General features: G+C 42.0%; 2 protein-coding genes across 2 annotated transcripts; both read left to right on the plus strand.

Moving 5' to 3' along the window:
• The first annotated feature begins 2657 nt into the window (after positions 1-2657).
• On the plus strand, positions 2658-3380 carry LOC112090900. Its single transcript, XM_024163223.1, has one exon. It carries the CDS (start codon positions 2658-2660, stop codon positions 3378-3380), a length of 723 nt encoding a protein of 240 aa, XP_024018991.1.
• Positions 3381-14253: 10873 nt separating this feature from the next.
• On the plus strand, positions 14254-19527 carry LOC112090901 (protein FAR1-RELATED SEQUENCE 7-like). Its single transcript, XM_024163224.1, has 2 exons — positions 14254-14301; positions 17389-19527. The coding sequence occupies exons 1-2, from the start codon at positions 14254-14256 to the stop codon at positions 19525-19527; spliced, it is 2187 nt and encodes a 728-aa protein (XP_024018992.1).
• The last annotated feature ends 1189 nt before the right edge of the window (positions 19528-20716 follow it).

Genomic DNA, 20716 nt, shown 5'->3' on the forward strand with positions numbered 1-20716 from the left:
AAAAAAAAAAAAAAACAAAAAAGAGGGAACTAAACGGTGAACCACATGTCAGCCCAAAAAATCTAAGCATATTAATGCTTTTATATATGGGAGTATAATAATTACAGGCAAAATGAGATATATAAGTATTGACCCTTATTTTTTATTAATAGTATTTTCAGTTAAATAACTATATAATAAAAAAGATATTAATTATAAATAAAAGACAAAAATAAAGATACATATACTCTAAAAATAATTTTAACAATTTTCTCATAATTATATGTGAGTGTAGTAGCTTAGTCACATTAATAGAAAGGAAAGGCTTTTTGGTCTTTTAAGCCCTTTTTTTTTAATTGTAAGTTTTTTTTTTTTTTTTTGGTTAATTTTGGATTGCAAGTTTCACAAAGAATATTAATGATTGTCTATATTTTGTTTTTTTTGCTTGGAATGATTGTCTATACTTTGATAATAAAAGAAAGAGAAAAGAATGGTTCTTTCTTATTTATAATATTAACAACAATATTTAATTGCCAAAAGTATCATTAGATGGTTTCAAAATAAATGATTAATATTGTTACACCATGGTTGAGAGATCAATCATTCATCTGGACGGCAAGCGCCGAGGCCTCTCTGTCGAGAATCGGTCACTGACGTCGAGGAAACTACTGTGTCTAGGGTGTCCTTTGGACGTCGAGAGTTCATGCGGGATAACGTGCGTCGAGAACGATGCTTGAGTTGTGGGGGTCACGATGTCGAGGTAGCAGTCCAGTCCAATCCAAAGACAGTCCTGTCAACTCGAGGAAAGATACACTGTACCAACTACTACTGCCGAAGTCAGGAAATCAGGTAGCCGGTAAGGGTGGTTAGCATGATCGGAAAGCTGTAATCATGAAAATACAACTGCCAAACTCCAGAATTTAGGGATAGAAGATGATCTCCTCGGGGAGTGTATAGGAGGTCTCTCATATGTGCAAGGTCTATAAATAGAGCCATGGGTATTCATTAAGTTTTTTATGCACTATTCTACTACTACAGAGAGATTGTAATCAACAAGATATTAGTGCATCCACAAGTGGACTAGGATAAGAAATCTTGCCGAACCACTATAAATTCTTGTCTTATTTACATTATTATGCAACATTAATCCTTAATTAATCTGTGAGAGGTTACAGCGGGAGTTCTCGGAGAGTTAATCTTTAGTTGACTAAAATCCACCGTCAACAATTGGCGCTAGAAGGAGGGCCTAAACCCAGAAATCAATCCGGTAGTAAGCAGTGAATATGGCTCCTCTGAGAAAGGCCCACAGCATGACGACAACTCAAAAAAGGCAGGAAGGCCAGAATCCTACCGTCGGAGGAAGGAATCTGACGAATCCGTCCAACGGCGGTCAAGAACCAGCGGGGGCACGGCCCAACTGCAGGACGCAACCACCAGCGCTGAGAACCTTCATAACCTCTTTGACCAGCTCCAAAGGCAGGTCGAAACACTTGCTGTGGCTGTAGAGAGGTTGGCCATAGCCCTCGCCGGATAGGAGCAAAGGCCAAATTAAATGACGCCGTTAGAGGATGCGCTGATGAACCCGGTGAACGTTGCCGTCGGGAACCAAGTAATTGGTGACCGACGTGGTGACGCCGAGGGAGTCAGTGACAGTGGGGCCAACAACCCCCGCCCAGCTAAGTCGAATAGGTCTGTGGGGAGCAGGCAACGAGCTGCCAAGAGGTGAGCCCAGGAGAAGGCTGCGGCCCAGACAGCAAATGACCGAGAAGTACCTCCTCGACTGCAGGAGAACGTGAATCGGAGGAACGCGGTCCCGGTAGAATCTTCATCTGTTCGAGGAGGAGACTTGAGGGAGTGGTTGAACGCCCGACGCGATTGAGACGTGCAACAGACCAAAGAAGAAGAACTCGTGGCCGAGAATAATGCCTTGGCCGAGAAGATTGCCAAGCTTGAAAAGCAAATAGGGAGTTGGCTAAACAACTTTGAGCAAGTTGTGGGAAAGGTGGCCGAGGCCGTAAATGTTGATGTACATGTCTCATGACCACCCATTCACAGAGAACCTCATTCAGGTGCCGTTATCCGATAAGTATAAGCCGACCCTGATTCTGCTATATGATGGAACGAGTGATCCGGATGACCACCTGGAAGTTTACAAAGGGCACATGGTCCTTCACGGGTATCCTGATGGGGTTATGTGCCGGGCGTTCAGAAATTATCTTTCTGATTCTGCCAGGAGATGGTTCAGGTCCTTAAAACCCAACTCCATTACCAACTGGGATGACTTGAAGAACACCTTCCTGACTCAGTTCATAGGTGTCAAAAAGTACATCCCAAATAAGTAAAACCTTTCAAGGGTGTATCTGGGACAAAACGAGTCCCTAAAAGATTGGATAGCCCGATTCGGGGAATAGGTGGCTGCCACCGAGGGGATCTCCGACGAGGTGGCTTTGATAGGGGCCCAGTCGAGCATGAAAAAGGACATTCCATATAGCATAGACCTCGACCGAAGGCCACCCCAGACCTACCAAGAATTCCTGGCGAGGGCACATGGATTCATCAATTCAGAGGAGGCCAAAAAGGCCTTAAAGAGCAAGGTGAGGGCCCCCACCAAAGATGAAGTAGGACAGTCGAGTCATCAAAACAACGGTAAGAAGCGCCGAGGCAATCCTAAGGTGTAAATGGAGCAAATGTATAATCTGGCCTTAAACAACAGGGGTGGCAACGCCTCAACGGGGCAGGGGGACACCAAGCGACCTAAGCCGCAAAAATATGATGCCTACACCCCTTTAACCATAGGGATCGAGGAAATCTATCACGAGATCAGTCACCTCCACGTACAATGTCGCCCACCACCGCTGAAATTTGACCCAGTGCGGAGAAACCAAAGCAAGTATTGCAGGTTTCATGGCGAGAGTAAGCACACGACCACCGAATGTTTTGATCTAAGAGATGAAGTTGAGAGGCTGATCCAGGAAGGGAGGCTCAGTGAATATCGAGCCGACCGACGGGGCAACAACAGTCGGAGGAACAATGTCCGACGGGAGGGCCAAAGGCAAAACCATCCCCTCGAACCTGTCAGCGTAATAAGGATAATTTTTGGAGGGCCATATATTGGCGGTACCTCTCACTGCGCACAGAACGAATACGTGAGAGAGGCGAAGGAAAAGTTCAACCAAAGGGTTATGAGTGTGTCCGGTAAAGAGGCGAAGGCTACAAGATATGAAGAGGCCGAGATAACGTTCTTGGAGGCGGACGCAAACGGGGTGCATTTCCCCCAAAGTGATGCTCTAGTAATGGAGGCCATGATCGGTAACCACATGGTCTGCCGCATCTTAATGGACAACGGCAGCTCGGTAGACATTCTATACGCCGATTGCCTTGACAAGATGGGAATCGCTTGAGCGAGACTGCAGAATAATGTGCAACCCCTATACGGCTTCACCGGGGATTACGTCGTTCCTGAGGAATGATAGAACTACCAATGATAATTGGTGACTGACCACACACCTCGACCGTTATATCACGGTTCTTGGTGGTGAAGGGAGGTGACCAGTATAACGCAGTTATAGGGCGACCGCTGTTGAGAGCATTGAAAGCAGTCACATCGATCTGTCATGAAATGATGAAATTTCTGACCCCTAGCGGAATCGGAAGAGTCAGGGGAAACCAGTACGAGTCGAGCCTCACATACTCAGAGACAGTCCGTCATTACGTCGAGCCAGGGCAAGTGAGAAGAGACATGATGATGGTGGCGACTAAAGCAGAGGAGTTTGACCTAAATCCAATACTCTTAGACGAAGAAACAGGAATGAGACCGGTCAAAAAATTGATCAAGATCCCCATTGATGAAAATGAGTCAACAAGAAAACTGAGAATAGGCTCTGAGCTTGAATAACATAGCCGGGAAAGGCTGATAGAATTCCTCAGGAGTAACCCTGACGTGTTTGCCTGGACTCACGAGAACATGGAAAGGATAAGCCGGGACATAATGAGCCGCATGCTCAACATAGATGAGAAGTATCCCCCCAAGAGGCAAAAGCGTCGACCAATGAATGTCGAGAAGTATGAGGCTCAACGAGAGGAGGTCGACAAATTAATAAGAAACAACTTCATTCTGGAAGTTCTGTACCCTGAGTGGGTTTTGAACCCTGTACTGGTATTAAAACCCAGCGGATAGTGGCGGACCTGTGTTGACTTCAGCGACCTAAACAAAGTCTGTCCAAAGGACAACTTTTCGCTCCCAAGGATAGATCAGCTGGTCGATGCCACGACAGGGCATGAACTCTTGAGTTTTATGGACGCGTATTCTGGCTACAACCAGATATCGATGTTTCACCTGACGAAGAACACACATCATTCATCACGGACAGGGGCCTGTATTGCTAAAAGGTTATGCCCTTTGGCCTTAAAAACGCGGGAGCAACATATCAATGCCTGGTCAACAGGATATTCACAGACCAGATAGGGAAAACGATAGACATATATGTGGATGATATGCTGGTAAAGAGCAAGAAGTCTGAGGACCATGTAGAGGACCTTAAGGGAATGCTCGACGTCCTGCGGATGTATATGATGAAGCTGAATTCCCTTAAGTGTCCGTTCGGGGTCAAATTGAGAAAATTCTTAGGTTTTATGGTGAGTAGTCGAGGAATCGAGGCTAATTCAGAGAAGGTGCCGGCGCTCCTCGACATGAAATCGCCACAAAAACTAAAAGAAGTTTAGAAGCTAACGGGTTGTATTGTCACACTCAACAGGTTTATCTTGAAATCTACAGATAAATGCATACCGTTCTTTGACACTCTGAGAGGAAGCAAGCCGTTTCAATGGACAGAGGAGTGCGAACACGCATTCCAACAATTGAAGGAGCACCTTGGGAATCCATCCCTACTGTCCAAACCTACGGCCGGAGAGGTACTGAGCTTGTATCTGGCGGTTTCAGAACACACCGTTAGTTTGGTGTTGGTCCGCGAAGAGAAGAAGCATAGGTTGTTGCTAGGAACCCATCTTGAAATCGACTTTGTTGCTGAGTTCACGGGGTTGCCAGATGAAGCAGAGGTTATTGGCGGGCCACTCAGATGGAAACTCTAAGTCGACGGAGTGGAGCAGGGTTGATATTACATACTCTAGAGGGTCACAAAATAACCTCAGCCGCCAGGTTTGAATTCTCCGCATCTAACAATGAGGCAGAATATGAAGCACTACTGGCTGGACTCCGGTTGGCAGAACACCTAAAAGTTGGAGGCTATAGACATCTTCAGCGATTCACAGCTGGTCGTGAACCAGGTGAAAGGCGAATATCAAACAAGGGATGGAAAGATGACAGCCTACCTTAAGAAGGTTATAGAGGCCTTAGAAAAACTCACGGCCTATGACATGCAGCAAGTGCCAAGAGCAGAAAATAGCAACGCTGATGCCCTTGCCAGGTTAGCCACCTCAAAGGATGTCGAGCTGTTAAAGTTGGTACCCATGGAAGTTTTAAAAGCTCGTTCCACCGAGGGAAAGCCTGAAGTCATGTCGGTGAATCGCTAGCCGATCTGAAAGTTCCTAATCATTAGATATTTGGTCGACGGTGAACTCCCAGAGGACAAACAGCAAGCAAAAAAGTTGAGGTACCAGGAGTCGAGATTCACCATGCACGATGATACTCTCTATCGAAAGGGATTCTTGTCGCCCCTGCTTAGGTGCCTTGATGAAGAAAAAGCAAAGAGGGTGCTCTCAGAAATACATGACGGGATATATGGGGCTGATAGCATTCCTCAGGAGTAACCCTGACGTGTTTACCTGGACTCACGAGGACATGGAAAGGATAAGCCGGGACATAATGAGCCGCATGCTCAACATAGATGAGAAGTATCCCCCCAAGAGGCAAAAGCGTCGACCAATGAATGTCGAGAAGTATGAGGCTCAACGAGAGGAGGTCGACAAATTAATAAGAAACAACTTCATTCTGGAAGTTCTGTACCCTGAGTGGGTTTTGAACCCTGTACTGGTATTAAAACCCAGCGGATAGTGGCGGACCTGTGTTGACTTCAGCGACCTAAACAAAGTCTGTCCAAAGGACAACTTTTCGCTCCCAAGGATAGATCAGCTGGTCGATGCCACGACAGGGCATGAACTCTTGAGTTTTATGGACGCGTATTCTGGCTACAACCAGATATCGATGTTTCACCTGACGAAGAACACACATCATTCATCACGGACAGGGGCCTGTATTGCTAAAAGGTTATGCCCTTTGGCCTTAAAAACGCGAGAGCAACATATCAATGCCTGGTCAACAGGATATTCGCAGACCAGATAGGGAAAACGATAGACGTATATGTGGATGATATGCTGGTAAAGAGCAAGAAGTCTGAGGACCATGTAGAGGACCTTAAGGGAATGCTTGACGTCCTGCGGATGTATATGATGAAGCTGAATTCCCTTAAGTGTGCGTTCGGGGTCAAATTGAGAAAATTCTTAGGTTTTATGGTGAGTAGTCGAGGAATCGAGGCTAATTCAGAGAAGGTGCCGGCGCTCCTCGACATGAAATCGCCACAAAAACTAAAAGAAGTTTAGAAGCTAACGGGTTGTATTGTCACACTCAACAGGTTTATCTTGAAATCTACAGATAAATGCATACCGTTCTTTGACACTCTGAGAGGAAGCAAGCCGTTTCAATGGACAGAGGAGTGCGAACACGCATTCCAACAATTGAAGGAGCACCTTGGGAATCCATCCCTACTGTCCAAACCTACGGCCGGAGAGGTACTGAGCTTGTATCTGGCGGTTTCAGAACACACCGTTAGTTTGGTGTTGGTCCGCGAAGAGAAGAAGCATAGGTTGTTGCTAGGAACCCATCTTGAAATCGACTTTGTTGCTGAGTTCACGGGGTTGCCAGATGAAGCAGAGGTTGTTGGCGGGCCACTCAGATGGAAACTCTAAGTCGACGGAGTGGAGCAGGGTTGGTATTACATACTCTAGAGGGTCACAAAATAACCTCAGCCGTCAGGTTTGAATTCTCCGCATCTAACAATGAGGCAGAATATGAAGCACTATTGGCTGGACTCCGGTTGGCAGAACACCTAAAAGTGGAGGCTATAGACATCTTCAGCGATTCACAGCTGGTCGTGAACCAGGTGAAAGGCGAATATCAAACAAGGGATGGAAAGATGACAGCCTACCTTAAGAAGGTTATAGAGGCCTTAGAAAAACTCACGGCCTATGACATGCAGCAAGTGCCAAGAGCAGAAAATAGCAACGCTGATGCCCTTGCCAGGTTAGCCACCTCAAAGGATGTCGAGCTGTTAAAGTTGGTACCCATGGAAGTTTTAAAAGCTCGTTCCACCGAGGGAAAGCCTGAAGTCATGTCGGTGAATCGCTAGCCGATCTGAAAGTTCCTAATCATTAGATATTTGGTCGACGGTGAACTCCCAGAGGACAAACAGCAAGCAAAAAAGTTGAGGTACCAGGAGTCGAGATTCACCATGCACGATGATACTCTCTATCGAAAGGGATTCTTGTCGCCCCTGCTTAGGTGCCTTGATGAAGAAGAAGCAAAGAGGGTGCTCTCAGAAATACATGACGGGATATATGGAAACCACGCAGGGGCAGTCCCTAGCTTATAAGGTAGTGAGGCAGGGGTACTACTGGCCCAACCTCAAGAAGGAAGCAGTCGAATATGCAAAGAAATGTGAAGGCTGCCAAAGGTACGCTCCCATCCCTTGACTGCATTAAGAAGATCTAACGTCGATAGTCTCTCCTTGGCCTTTTGCTAAATGGAGGATTGATCTCATCGGCCCATTACACGACCCCTGGGAGACACAAGTTCGCCATTGTGGCTGTTGACTACTTTACGAAGTAGGTTGAAGCTGAGCCACTGTCGACGATATCGGAGGAAAAGTGTACAAACTTCATATGGAACAACATAGTCTATCGATTCGGTGAACCACATTCTCTCGTATTAGATAACGGGAGACAGTTTAACAACGATAACACCAACCAGTTCTACGAATTGTTAGGTATCCATAAAAACTTTTCATCTGTTGTATATCCCCAGTCGACGCGGTTAAAAAGATCATAAAAGTCATGCTAAAGCGGCGGTTCGACAGCTACAAAGGGAAGTGGACAGATGAGTTACCAAAGGTCCTGTAGGCTTACAGAACGACTAGTAGGACTACGACGGGGGAAACTCCCTTCTCAATGGCTTATAGGATGGAAGTGGTCCTACCAGTCGAGGTATCCCTTCCCACAAGCCGAGTGACACAATATCAAGAGGCCAGGAAAGCCGAACGAATGGGCTTAGAGCTTAACCTTTTGGAAGAAAGACGCACGGACGAGCAGCTAAGGCTCGCCGCATACCAAGCCAGAACTGTTAGGTACTGCAACAGAAAGGTCAAGCATAAGCGGTTTAGAGTTGGAGATCTTATCTTACGAGTGGTAACCCCAAATATTAAGCCTAAGAACTCTGGTGCCCTAGGCCCAAATTGGGAAGGACCTTACAGAATAAAGGAGGTTGTAGCCAATGGATCTTATCGACTCACAGAGCTAAGTGGTCGAGACATCAAACACACGTGGAACGCAGATCAACTGAAGACCTAGTACCGATAAGGGGAAGAAAGGTCGCCCTAAAAGTTAAGTTTGTTACTTTTCTTATGTTCTGTCTTCCTATATATTTTTTGCAGGCTGAAAAGTCGACTTGTAAATTCTACATAAATAAAAGTCTGATTGAATTTTCTACTTATTTGATATATGCAAAATACTACATCACGCTCGACTTGGCCCTACGTACTCAGAGATCTACTATCTACGTCGACCGATAAATGTCGACGAATGTTGTGTTAAAGACAAGTCAAAGACTATCTTTGACGAGGGGGTAATAAGGCCACCCCAAAGTCTGTAAAGGTGGTAAGCCCTGGGTTAACCAAAATTTTTTTTACATAGTATGTCCACAGCATTCATACGCAAAATAGGCATTTATATATATGCAAAAAATAAAAAAATAATAGGTCTCGACCTTATGGCCGTTACAAAACAACAAATTCAATGTCTTGGCCTAACGGCCCTCAAAAAGACATATATATATATATATAAATAAATAAAGAGAGAAAAGTCCTCAGAGCGCCGCCCCATCCCCTGGTACCTGCTTGGCGTCCTCAGCACCTGGCTCTGTCTCGACCACCTCCACCTCCTCGTCGTCGGACTCATTGAGGAAAGACAAGTTAACCTTTGGGCGTTTCCTTCGGAAGCGATCGAGAATCTAGTCCCTAGCAGACTTCATCAAGGAAAGTTGGAGGTCCTCAAAGTAAGCAGAGGCTTGGTAAGCATCGAGCCTCTGGGTAAGAAGATCCTCAAAGGCTTTTGAGGATTTAAACTGTTCCACCTGCTCTTCGACTATGTCCTTGAACTCTTCGGACGACTTAAAAGCCTCCAGCCGAGCGTCGACCGAACAATGAAACTCCTCGGAACCCAGAAATTCCTCGACCACTTCCCTGTTCTTCTGCTGGAAGATAGGAGACGTAAGGTACGCTTCGACCGCCTTGGAGCACCCCTCCTTGAAGCCTTTCTGGAAGCTCTTGCTTTTCTCCTTGGAGATCGCCTTCTCAAGAGATTTAACTTTGGCTTTCTCAACCTCTAAATCCGAGGAGAGCTTCTTTTGAGTAGTGCACATAGCTAAAATCTCCTCCTCCGCAGCCCTCGACGGGATGCCCTGCCTTAGCAAAGCCTCGAGCTCCACATTATTCAGGTTCGTTGCTTCGAGAGCCTGGACAACGAAAAAGAAAGGGCATGGATAAGACGCAAAGATCAACTATGTAAGAACGAAGGTCGAGAAGTGAGCAAGAAAAACCTACCGAGATTTGGTGGATTACCGCTATGCGCTGGCGCTCCAGAATACCTATCCCCGCGACTTGTCCCAGAATTCGGGTGAAAGTGCGTGCAGATGGCCTGGATGGGAAAGCTGAAGCGATAAGGGAGGCGCAGAGCCCGGTTAAGGTCGTGGTCGACCACGTTCGAAATGAGGAATTGAGAGTCATTGATCTTCGACCCCGACATCACAAGGAGCCCCTTAGGCAAAGAAGGGACCTCTAGGTTTGCAGCGACCTCGGCGCTCTTTAAGTCTAGACGCCGAGGTGCCTGAGATGACCCTTCGACTGACGAAGGGTCTTGCGGCTCTTCCGTTCTCGGCCTCTTAAGAGTGGGGGTGATGAAAAACTTTCCCCGGACGGGGACTTCAGTGGCGTTAGGGGTTGGAGTGACTTAGACCCCCCGCTGACTCGAGGAAGTCCCTCATTCTCTCTTCTTTGGCTTTAGTGGGACAACATACCTTATGGTGGACGGCACGGCTGCACAGTAAAGAAAATGTCAGATCCAAGAATTCCTCGACCATTTCCCTTTTCTTTTGCTAAAAGATGAGGGGATGTAAGGTCCATCTTACTGTTAAGGATATCTGCAGGGGGCTCAATAGGCTGGCGCGGAGGGTCGAGGGTAACCACCAAACCGTACAGCCGACGGTTCTCTGGGCTATTGAGAACGCTAGAGCTTTGGTTGGAGTCGAAAAGAGATAGGATCTGCTCGATTCGTGCTGTGGTAGTTGAAGAAAGCTTCGGTCGAGTACAGACCTCACCTACAGTTAAAAGCAACGTATATAAGATAGCTCGACAAATGGGGAGATGTTACAAAAATTCAAAAAAGGGAGACCTACAGTATTTGCTGAATACTGTCTGCGTCCCCAGGGGACGCTCGCCGTCGAGCGGGTGAGAGTTGAAGTTGCCACCGAGGAAAAAGAATTGGGGTTTCCCCCCATGGCAACTAGAGGTCTTCTCGACCACTACAGGGGGAACTAGAGGTTTGGATTTGGAGCGGGAGCCTAAGAAGATAAAACCCCCTCTGGCCCGGGGAACTCCTAAGGGCATAACAGTATAAAAATTCCTCGACGGTTATGTTAAGCTTCAAAAACTTTCTCCACAAGATGATCATGGAGTTTAATGTCACCCAACAATTGGGTGACATCTGTGCGGGGGAAATCCTGTGAAGGCTACAAAGGGCCTTCACGAAAGGGTGAAAGAGCAAAGTCTGTCCAAAACTGAGGGAGCGCGTGTAGACAGTCATGTGATTAGCAGGGGGTTGTGAGCCCTATCGTTGGGGGTTGGGATAATCAGGTAAAAATTGTTGGCGTCGATCCCCGCATCACGAAACGCCTTCATGGTAACCCGGGGCTTTATCTTCGACGGGTTGACATTTGTCACCATCCCTAAGATGCCACTCGTCGACACCACCCCGTAACTACGTCCCTCAGTGGGGCGGACCCTTAGGCCATCGTCCCCATCATCAAGGAGAATTAGCTCATCCGGCTGAGAGGTCAAGACCGACCCATCGGCGTATTCATCCGCCTGGCGAAGCAAAGAATCCCCGCTTTCGCCCGAAGACGTACTCGATGATGCGGCATCTTCAGGGTCATCCCTAACCCTGGAAGTGGAGACCTCTCGACCTCTAACCTGTTTGGGCGGCATGCTCTGGAAACATACATATAAGGGGTCGAGTTAGTACCAAATGGTTGAGAGGCCAGAAACAAAGTTCAAGAGGAAACGAAAGCATGTTCGGATTAGAGAGGCCCCGGAGTCTGGAATCGAGACGCAGAGATAAAAAGAAAACTCATGCAGGGGTCCCCAGAACCAAGAAACGAGCCTGAGAACACCCAGCAAGAACAACTGAGCCTAAGTAAACAATGCCACGTAGGCTCAGCCCCAGGTTCACGATCGACAACCAAGTAAGCGCATTTTCTTTTAATAAATCGTTTTTTCTTTTTTTTTTTTGTAGGCATTAGATCAGGAATCACACAGTAAGAGCAAAAGGAATAAAGCCACTTACTAGTCCTTGAGGCGGCCTGAAAATTGGGAAATAGGGGAGAACCACGAACGAAAAATGCACGCAGAAGTTGAAGTTGGAGATGGTAACTCCTGGGGGAAATCCGGCAGAGTAACAGCGTTCTGAAAAATGGGCTACCGTGAAACTGCTTCAAGGGATATATATACTCGAGGAAGAAGCCCAGCAGCCTCAGGGAAGTCCGACCGACCCCAAATCTCAACCGTTGAATTCAAACTGACCCCATCCAACGGTGAATACAAAGAGACGTGATCCAACGGTTGGGACAAGAGCGGGAGAAATAAATCTGATCGGTCGGCTGTAACTTTCCCCCCAATTGCCACGTGTCGCTAGGGTATAGGAGACGCAATTGTTGACACGATTGACGAGACTGCTCCACTGCCCGTGAAACTCGTTGCAATGATGGCACTATACCGCCAAGCAGCCGCCATGATTTGCAGGAAAAAAGTTTCCACGTGGTACTCTCGACGCTGCATAGCCTGGAACATGGCAATGCGATATCCTAGTCTAGGGGGTAATTGTTACACCATGGTCGAGGGATCGATCGTTCCTCTAGACGGCAAGCGCCGAGGCCTTCCTATCGAGAATCGGTCGCTGACGTCGAGGAAACTACTATGTCTAGGGTGCCCTTTGGACGTCGAGAGTTCATGCGGGATAACGTGCGTCGAGAATGCTGCTTGAGTTGTTGGGGTCACGACGTCGAGGTAGCAGCCCAGTCCAATCCAAAGACAGTCCTGTCAACTCGAGGAAAGATACATTGTACCAACTACTACTGCCGAAGTCGAATTCAGGTAGCCGGTAAGGGTGGTTAGCTTGACCGGGAAGCTGTAATCATGAAAATACAACTGCCAAATCTCAGAATTTAGAGATAGAAGATAATCTCCTCGAGAAATGTAAAGGATGTCTCTCAAATGTGCAAGGCCTATAAATAGAGTAATGAGAATTCATTAAGTTTTTTAGGCACTATTGTACTACTCCAGAGAGATTGTAATCAACAAGATATTAGTGCATCGACCAATGGACTAGGTTAAAAAATCTTACCGAACCACTATAAATTCTTGTATTCTTTATATTATTATGCAGTATTAATCTTTAATTAATCCGTGAGAGGTTACAGCGAGAGTTCTCGGAAAATTAATCTTTAGTTGACTAAAATCTACTGTCAACAAATATCAATAAAAAACTTAAGGGGGTAAAAAAAGGAAAATATGCGTATTAAATATGTGTATATATATACATATAATATATAGGAATAAGTACAAAACTAACCCTTACATCGACAACCTTTCTAACACTAACCTCCAAACCATGATATAATCACAACTGTCCATTTTAGAGGAGTTGGTCAAAGATTATAATGTGTCCCTGAAATTACCCACAACACCACTCAAGAAAGTAATCTACCACTGATAATCTCTCAGATGTGCTGTTATTAGTCACCCGTGTCGGCTGTCGGAAAGAATCTAATAAATGTAGAAGAGGAATTTAATAGATTATTTTTTATTTTAAAAAATAAAGACCAACCGCCTCTCGTTACTGGTGCTGGCCGCCATAAAGAAATCTAGTAGAGGAATTTACAAACTGTTTTTAGTCGCCTATTCTAGAAGAAATTTTGTCGATGCCTGAGACAAATATAGTAGATTATTTTTAATTTTCAACAAAATATTTGCCTATCAACTACTGTCGCCAGTCGGCACTGATGGAGAGGAATCTTATAGATATAGGTGAGAAATCTAGTAGATTTTTTTTTTCTACAAAGTTGTCTATAGTCCCAATTTAAAAATGGGTGACAAGTCTGCCATGTGGCATTATAACGGGCCATGTGATAATCGTAATCGGTTAAATACTCAATAATTTTTTTATATTAAGTCTAACAGTTATTATTTTAAAAATTAGAAATTATTTTTAAGTATATAACAATAAATGACTGTCATGTACACTTATCGTGAATAATTATATAAAAAATATTAAAAAATACATCAATAAACAGCTGTGAACTGATTGTCGTAATGTCTTCAACTGATGGCGTCGGCGACTTGAGAGGAATTTTGTAGATTCTTTTTCATAATCTAAATATCGTATTACAAAACCATATTAAAAATTAAAAACAAAATATACAAGCATATTAGTAGATTATAATTCTCACTTAGCCCTAACTAAAAAATGGTCAACACCGTGAGTCCGTAGCCGTCATCTCCTCGGCTAACTCCACAGATGTCTCTTACTATGAACACCACATAGATCAATAAGCCAAATCCTTAAAAGAAAAAAAAAATCAAACAGATCAAATCAGATAAAAAATAGACAAAAAAAATCCAATATAAGATATTAGATATGAGAAGAGATTATCCATTCTTCAGATTTGGCATGACTGGTTATTGTTCACAACGCTCATCGCTCTATTCGTCACCGATGATGACAGACAGAGACCGTTGTGCACTCCTCGCCGACTTCGTGACTATTGTAAGTACCGGTTTTAGTCTTTTAATAATTTATAAGACAATATGAATAATGTAGAGACATAAAATAAAAGAACATGAGAGAAATGGTATCGCGGTTCGGTAATACCTTACTCCGCGGGGCCACGTCCAGATGATGAACAATCCACTAAGAACTCTTTTACAATTCAATTAGACTTAATCTACCCGAGACTCCCTCTCTAAGAAGACGCCTATGAACTTGCAATTTCCCAATGGACTTGAACAGCGAGATCCCCGCGACTTTTTAACATTGGAATCCCTCCAACAAAGTTTTTCTCCTGAAAAACACTCAAATCATCTCACTCAATACAAGTGCTCACCCCTGTCTCACAACCCAGCCAAAACTCATCAAGAGGTGTACAATTACTCCAGAGACTCTTTCAATAAATAAGCAAGCTGTGAATAGCTTGACACATCTTCAATTAATTCGCTGAACCACATCTGTTGCAGATCCTGTTGCAACAACACTGCAACATAGCTATTACGGCCAACTTTCTCAAAACCAGACGAATCAATCTTATTTAATTCTGAAATCTTCTCAAAACTGATAAACGAACATGGACACGTTCTTAGGCAACATAGGAATATCAAACTTTCTCAAAACCAGACGAATCAATCTTATTTAATTATGAAATCTTCCCAAAACTGATAAACGAACATGGACACGTTCTTAGGCAACATAGGAATATCATCTAGCTATGAAATCTCAATCAAGAATCAATCAAATCAATTTTCCATATTTGAATCAATGGTTGACTTAGAAAAATAGAAACTAAAACAAGTTTATGGATTTTTTGAAACCTGCCAAAAGAAACTTGCCAGCTGCATAGACATTTCCAAACGTAATCATCCCAGCAAAACATTTTCAAAATAATGCCAATCAAATCTGATTACAATCAATACACAAATTGGGAAACAAATCCCAACAGTGACTAAGGGGTTGTTCTTTTACAATGAAACTCAGAAAAAGTTTGAACTCGAGTTACAACTTTATTCAAGTTTATGTTCTTTTGTAAAACTTGAATTTGAACTCGAGTTTGGGGCTAAACTCGAGTTGAAGTTTTCTCTTCAACTCGAATTCATAAACTCAAACTCAAGTTAATGAATAATATTTTTTTATGCTTAAAAATGCCATAACGTTTTCATTTTAATCATGATTGAGATGATTTTTTTCTATGCATTCATAACAAAAAGACGAATAAAATTCCACTCATATACCATATTAAAATTTTTTATTACCATTGAGCTTTTATTAAAATACTATCTAAAGATAAATTTAAGTTTTGACCCACCCAAACACAAACTCAAAAAGATTTTCAATTCAAATCATAACTCAAATATGCACATCCAAACACAAACTCAAGTTACAACTTCAACTCAAGTTATAACTCAAATTCAACTCAAGATCATCACTCAAGTCACTCTAACTCAAAAATGCAAAAAAACAACCCCTAATCTTTCCAAACATGAGAATTCAAAGTTGGTTCGGCATCGTGAATGCAGATCTAGAACGAAGAAGATTTTGGCCATCTCCATTGAAAAAATTGGTGACAAATTTATGGCGGCGACGATCTTGTACACTGAGAGCTAGAATGGTCATTTCAAACGCCTTAGTTGCTTTGCAAATGTAGGATGGGTTGCTCTTGGTGACCTATCTTCTTGCCTGTCCTTTCCTTTTCCTTCCTAGCAAACAAGGTTACTTTCACCGAGAAAATCTAAAACGTAACCCCTCTATTTTAGCTAAATCCTACATTGGTCACTGTGTTTTTTATAATCCAAAAAGTATCTCACGTTTTTAAACTGTCCCAAAATTATGCAGTAAGTTTTTTGAAACAAGTAAAATATAACTGTTTCAGTGGTAATATTTAAACATTATCTCAAGAATTAATTATTATGAAACTAAATTTTGAGAGAAAAGATAAAATTTTCTATAAAATAAATATTTAAAAAAAATCCAAAACTTAACAGGTTAGACTAGCCTAGATCCAAATAGGCTCTTGCACACTCGTTATTGGATTCAAATCATATGTCTAATTTCAGTGTCTCAATTAGTATATAACCAATCGAATTGTACTACATCATTTAAGAAATTTGAAGTACCTTTTAACTAACTTTTCCATGCTTTAATGTTTAAATCTATTACATAACGAGTCATAATGTGATTGGTTAGACAACAATTGAAATAGTAAAAATTAAACAAGTGATTTAAGTCCCTCGCCATTTTATCGCGACTGGTGGACTTTGACTTATCAAATCAGTTTTGTCCTGCGCTAATTCCTGCTTTGCGGTGATCAAAACATATGTTGACTATTTTCTTTATTGATTTTATTTAGTTTGAAAATTTATGCTTTAAAAATATTATGCAAACAATGGCTAAAATAATATTTGACTAGTATCATAAAGGTGTGTTTGGCATTGTAAATAAAATATGATACATGGTTGTTGTAATCTCTGCGAATGTTTTTTTCTCTAGCATAAGTCAATCTAAGCCTAAAATTTATGGTGTTCTTGTAAAGACCCCTTTGTTTGGCTTTTCTTACTTTTCACCGTCCACACCTCTATTCCTCTACCCTTCCATCCTACCAAACACACCCTTAAGCTTTGTTTATTCTTTTTTTTTTTATCGACAAGCAATTATTTCTAAAGTTTTGCTCCTTAAAGTATGATTAAGAAAATAACCTAATAACTATATCCAGAATTCCAAAATTGTTGGTTAAAAAAGAAACTAACTTAACTCAAGTAATAGTTTGCAAAAATATATTCTTTAATTGAGAAAAAGTGTCATTTATATGTGGCACAATCTAACAACATTTTTTGTAGAAAGACATTAGAAATGCCTTCTGGACACGAACATTTCACGTGAAAAGTCAAAACTTTATGTAATCCAGATTTCAAAGTGATTTTAACCATCATCAAAACGTTTAAATCCAGAGTTTGTATGCGTGGAAGAACGAAAGAAGAAACCGTCTGGATCACTTCCACGCATTTTAGACAAAAAGTTTCCGTCTGGATCACCGAAGGGTTTCTAATGGTTCCTCATTTTATTTTGTTCTCTTGTTTCTTACTATAGGAATGGGATAACTCCATTGGAAACCCTTCGGTGGCTCAATCATCGGCGGCAGAGTGTGATAAAGATGAGATATCGTCAACTGAAAGCGATGAAGATGAAATACAATCTGACTTGCCCTTAAATGAAATGAGGAATCCAGAAATAGGGATGGAGTTTTCATCTGAGGAGGATGCTTACAAATTCTACAAAAAATATGCTGAAGAGGTTGGGTTTTCTGTAAGGAAAGGGAAAGTGCAAAGGTTGGCGAATGGAACCATTAGAAAAAGAAACTTTTTGTGTTCAAGACAAGGTTTCAAATTGAGAAAGATATCTAACAAGACCACAAAGTATGAGAGAAAAGAAACAAGAACAGGTTGCAATGCATATACACAATTTACGGTTGAAGATGGCAAATGGGTAGTCTCCAACTTTATTCTTGAGCACAATCATGAATTTGACAAGCCAAGACAGAAGCATGCAATGAATTCGGTTGGGAATAATGTCATTGAGGTTCCAACTTCAACGAAAACCACTCCTGATAATGTTTGGCTTCAGCAAGTGGATGCTGTAAAGTATGGCTTGCCCGATAATAGATCATTCAACACGTTTTTACAAGCAGAAGATGTCCAAGACCTAATGAATCTCTTTTCAGACCTACAAGTGAGAGATCCATCGTTTTTCTATGCAATCCAGGTTGATGCTGCAAACCACATGACTAGTTTCTTCTGGAGGGATTGTGGGTCAAGGATGGATTATAGTTGTTTTGGAGATGTTGTCGTTTTCGATTCAACAATTCGAGTTGACAACATGATTTATGCTCCTTTTTGGGGAGTTAATCATCATCATCAACGCGTCTTGTTTGGCTGTGCACTTTTGCTTGATGAAAGTTTGGAGTCATTTCTTTGGTTGTTCAAGGTTTTTGTGACAGCAATGGATAACCTCCAACCAAAAACATTATATAGTACAGATGAGTCTCAGGCAATATCAACTGCAATAGAGAAGGTACTTCCAAAAACTCAGCACCGTCTTTTTGTGAACTGTATCTGCAAAAATGCCAAAAAACACCTCTCAGCATATTTTGATCTTCCTGGTTTTGAGAACCTCTTTAAAAAATGCATATTTGATTGTCAATCAAAGCAAGAATTTGAATCGCAGTGGGATTCGTTATTGGCGCAATATAATCTTATTCTTCGAGAAAATCCCTGGCTTACTACTCTGTACAGTTTATGGGAAAAATGGTCTCATTTGTTCAGTAAAAAGACCTTTTCTGCTGACATTGGTTTACTCTTCAATACCCCAAACATCAATGTTAGTGAGATCATGTCTCTCCCTGACTTTGTTCAGCAGTATGTTAAAGAGGCGAAGCAAAGGCGCCTAGAAGAATTGTGTGAAGATTCATGCTGCAGAAAGATGGTGCCAGTAAGATCAAGAAAAGGGATGGAGAAACATGCAGAGGACATATATACTAGCACAATGTTTAAGAAATTTCAAGATGAATTGCTTGATAGCTTATCACTAGCAATTGAAGAAGTGACAAGTTCGGGAAACATTTCCGCGTTCAAGTTGACCGAAGAAGGCCACAAGAAAGAAGATATTGTGACATTTGATTGCTCAAGTTCCACAGTGACATGTAGTTGTGGAAAATTTGAATCAATTGGCATTTTATGTGGCCATTGTATAAAGGTTCTCAATGCAAAAAATATCTTCGAAATACCATCCCAATACATTTTGAAGAGGTGGACGAAGAGTGCCAAGGAAGTAGAGGTGGTTGATCATGTTGATCATCACTCTGAAAACGATCATGCGTCGAGGAAGAACCAAAGGCAGGCGAGTTCGTATTCGAGAACTGTCATGCACAAAGCTTTACAAATCATTAACAAAAGTATAGGGATTGAGGAGAGTAGAAAAATGGTCCAGAGTTCTCTAGATTTTGCGTTGAAAAGGGCTGATGAAATTCTGAAAGAAAAAGGGATGGAGCGGACTATTAGCTCAACAAGTCTAGAAGTCAAAGTTGACCGCGTAGCGTGTTGTGGGATAGATGGTGCTGTTTCTAATAGAAACCAGAAGATGACATCAAACTCTTCATGCGTCAATCAAGAGCAAGGATCAAAGAATAAACTGAAAAAGAGTATAAAACATGGATTCACCAAAACAATGTAAGAGAGATGGACTTCTGGTTATTGCAGAATGATGCCATGACTCATGAGTAATATATATTCACGTGAAGTAGTCATTACCAGCATATAGATATGATACTGACTTATTTATTTTGATTCGTGCTATGTAAAACTCGGTTTTCTTTTCTTTCCTTTTTTTTTTTTTCCTTTAATTATTGTTTTGCTCATTCCATTCTAAACACGATTAGTTAGCCAGCAGACGAAACTCAACAAATTACCTCAGCAGACAAATTACCCGCGGTCCCGTTTAGTTCGCTGATTCGAGTTTGTAATTTGAGTTGAGATGTGATTTTATGTGAGAGCTTCTTACTATAGTAAAAAAGTTAGATGTGACTGTTTCTGAGAGTTTTTTATTGTAATAAAAATTGAATTCTAAACTCGAATCGGTGAAATGAACGGGGGCCGAAATTCTACATTTTGTTGCTATTATATTGCTCGTCCGTGAATCTCTTAGAGAGTCAAGCTGATTTTACTGATCGAAAAGTGGGAACACCTTTTGTAGTAAAAGAGTGCCCCTTAATGTAGGTTGGGACATTAATTAAGATATGATCCTTGGATCCCCAGACCGGCTTGCACAAATCCTGGACAATGGATCAAGATTGTGTGGTCTGCCTATTTTTTTCTTATAACTTTTATTCCCTAAACTTTGAGCAATATTTTGGTACCTCAATTTTTAATTTTAGCATTTTAGCCTGTGAACTTTTGTTTTTTGTTTTTTGTTATTTTTTTTTATAGTTTTGGTTCCCGATAATAAAATTGACAAAGGATTTATAAAACTTAACAAAGATAATCATGTGTCCATTATGCAAAAACAAAAAAATTTATAAAAAGAGTTGCATTATATGCTGCGTTTTCTCATCATTACGATAAATACTCATTAAAAACTCGTGAAATTTTAAATTTTTATGCAATAAGCAAGTGATTATATCTACATTCCCAATCAATGAAATATTTAAGAGCACTGATGCAAAAAAGCCAGTTTTTAGCTTGTTTTTGTTTTTTACGTTGTTACAAAATGCATATATGTATCATAGGAATATTTTATTATTAGCACCACTATTCTTTGAACTATGATCGCTGTGTCATTTTGGTCCCCGATATTAAAATTAACTAATAATTTCCAAAATTTAAGAGAGATAATCATATCTCTATCGCATTGTAAATGAAAGTTT

Source organism: Morus notabilis, unplaced genomic scaffold (genome assembly GCF_000414095.1).
Source record: "Morus notabilis unplaced genomic scaffold, ASM41409v2 Scaffold395, whole genome shotgun sequence".
Lineage (NCBI taxonomy): Eukaryota > Viridiplantae > Streptophyta > Magnoliopsida > Rosales > Moraceae > Morus > Morus notabilis.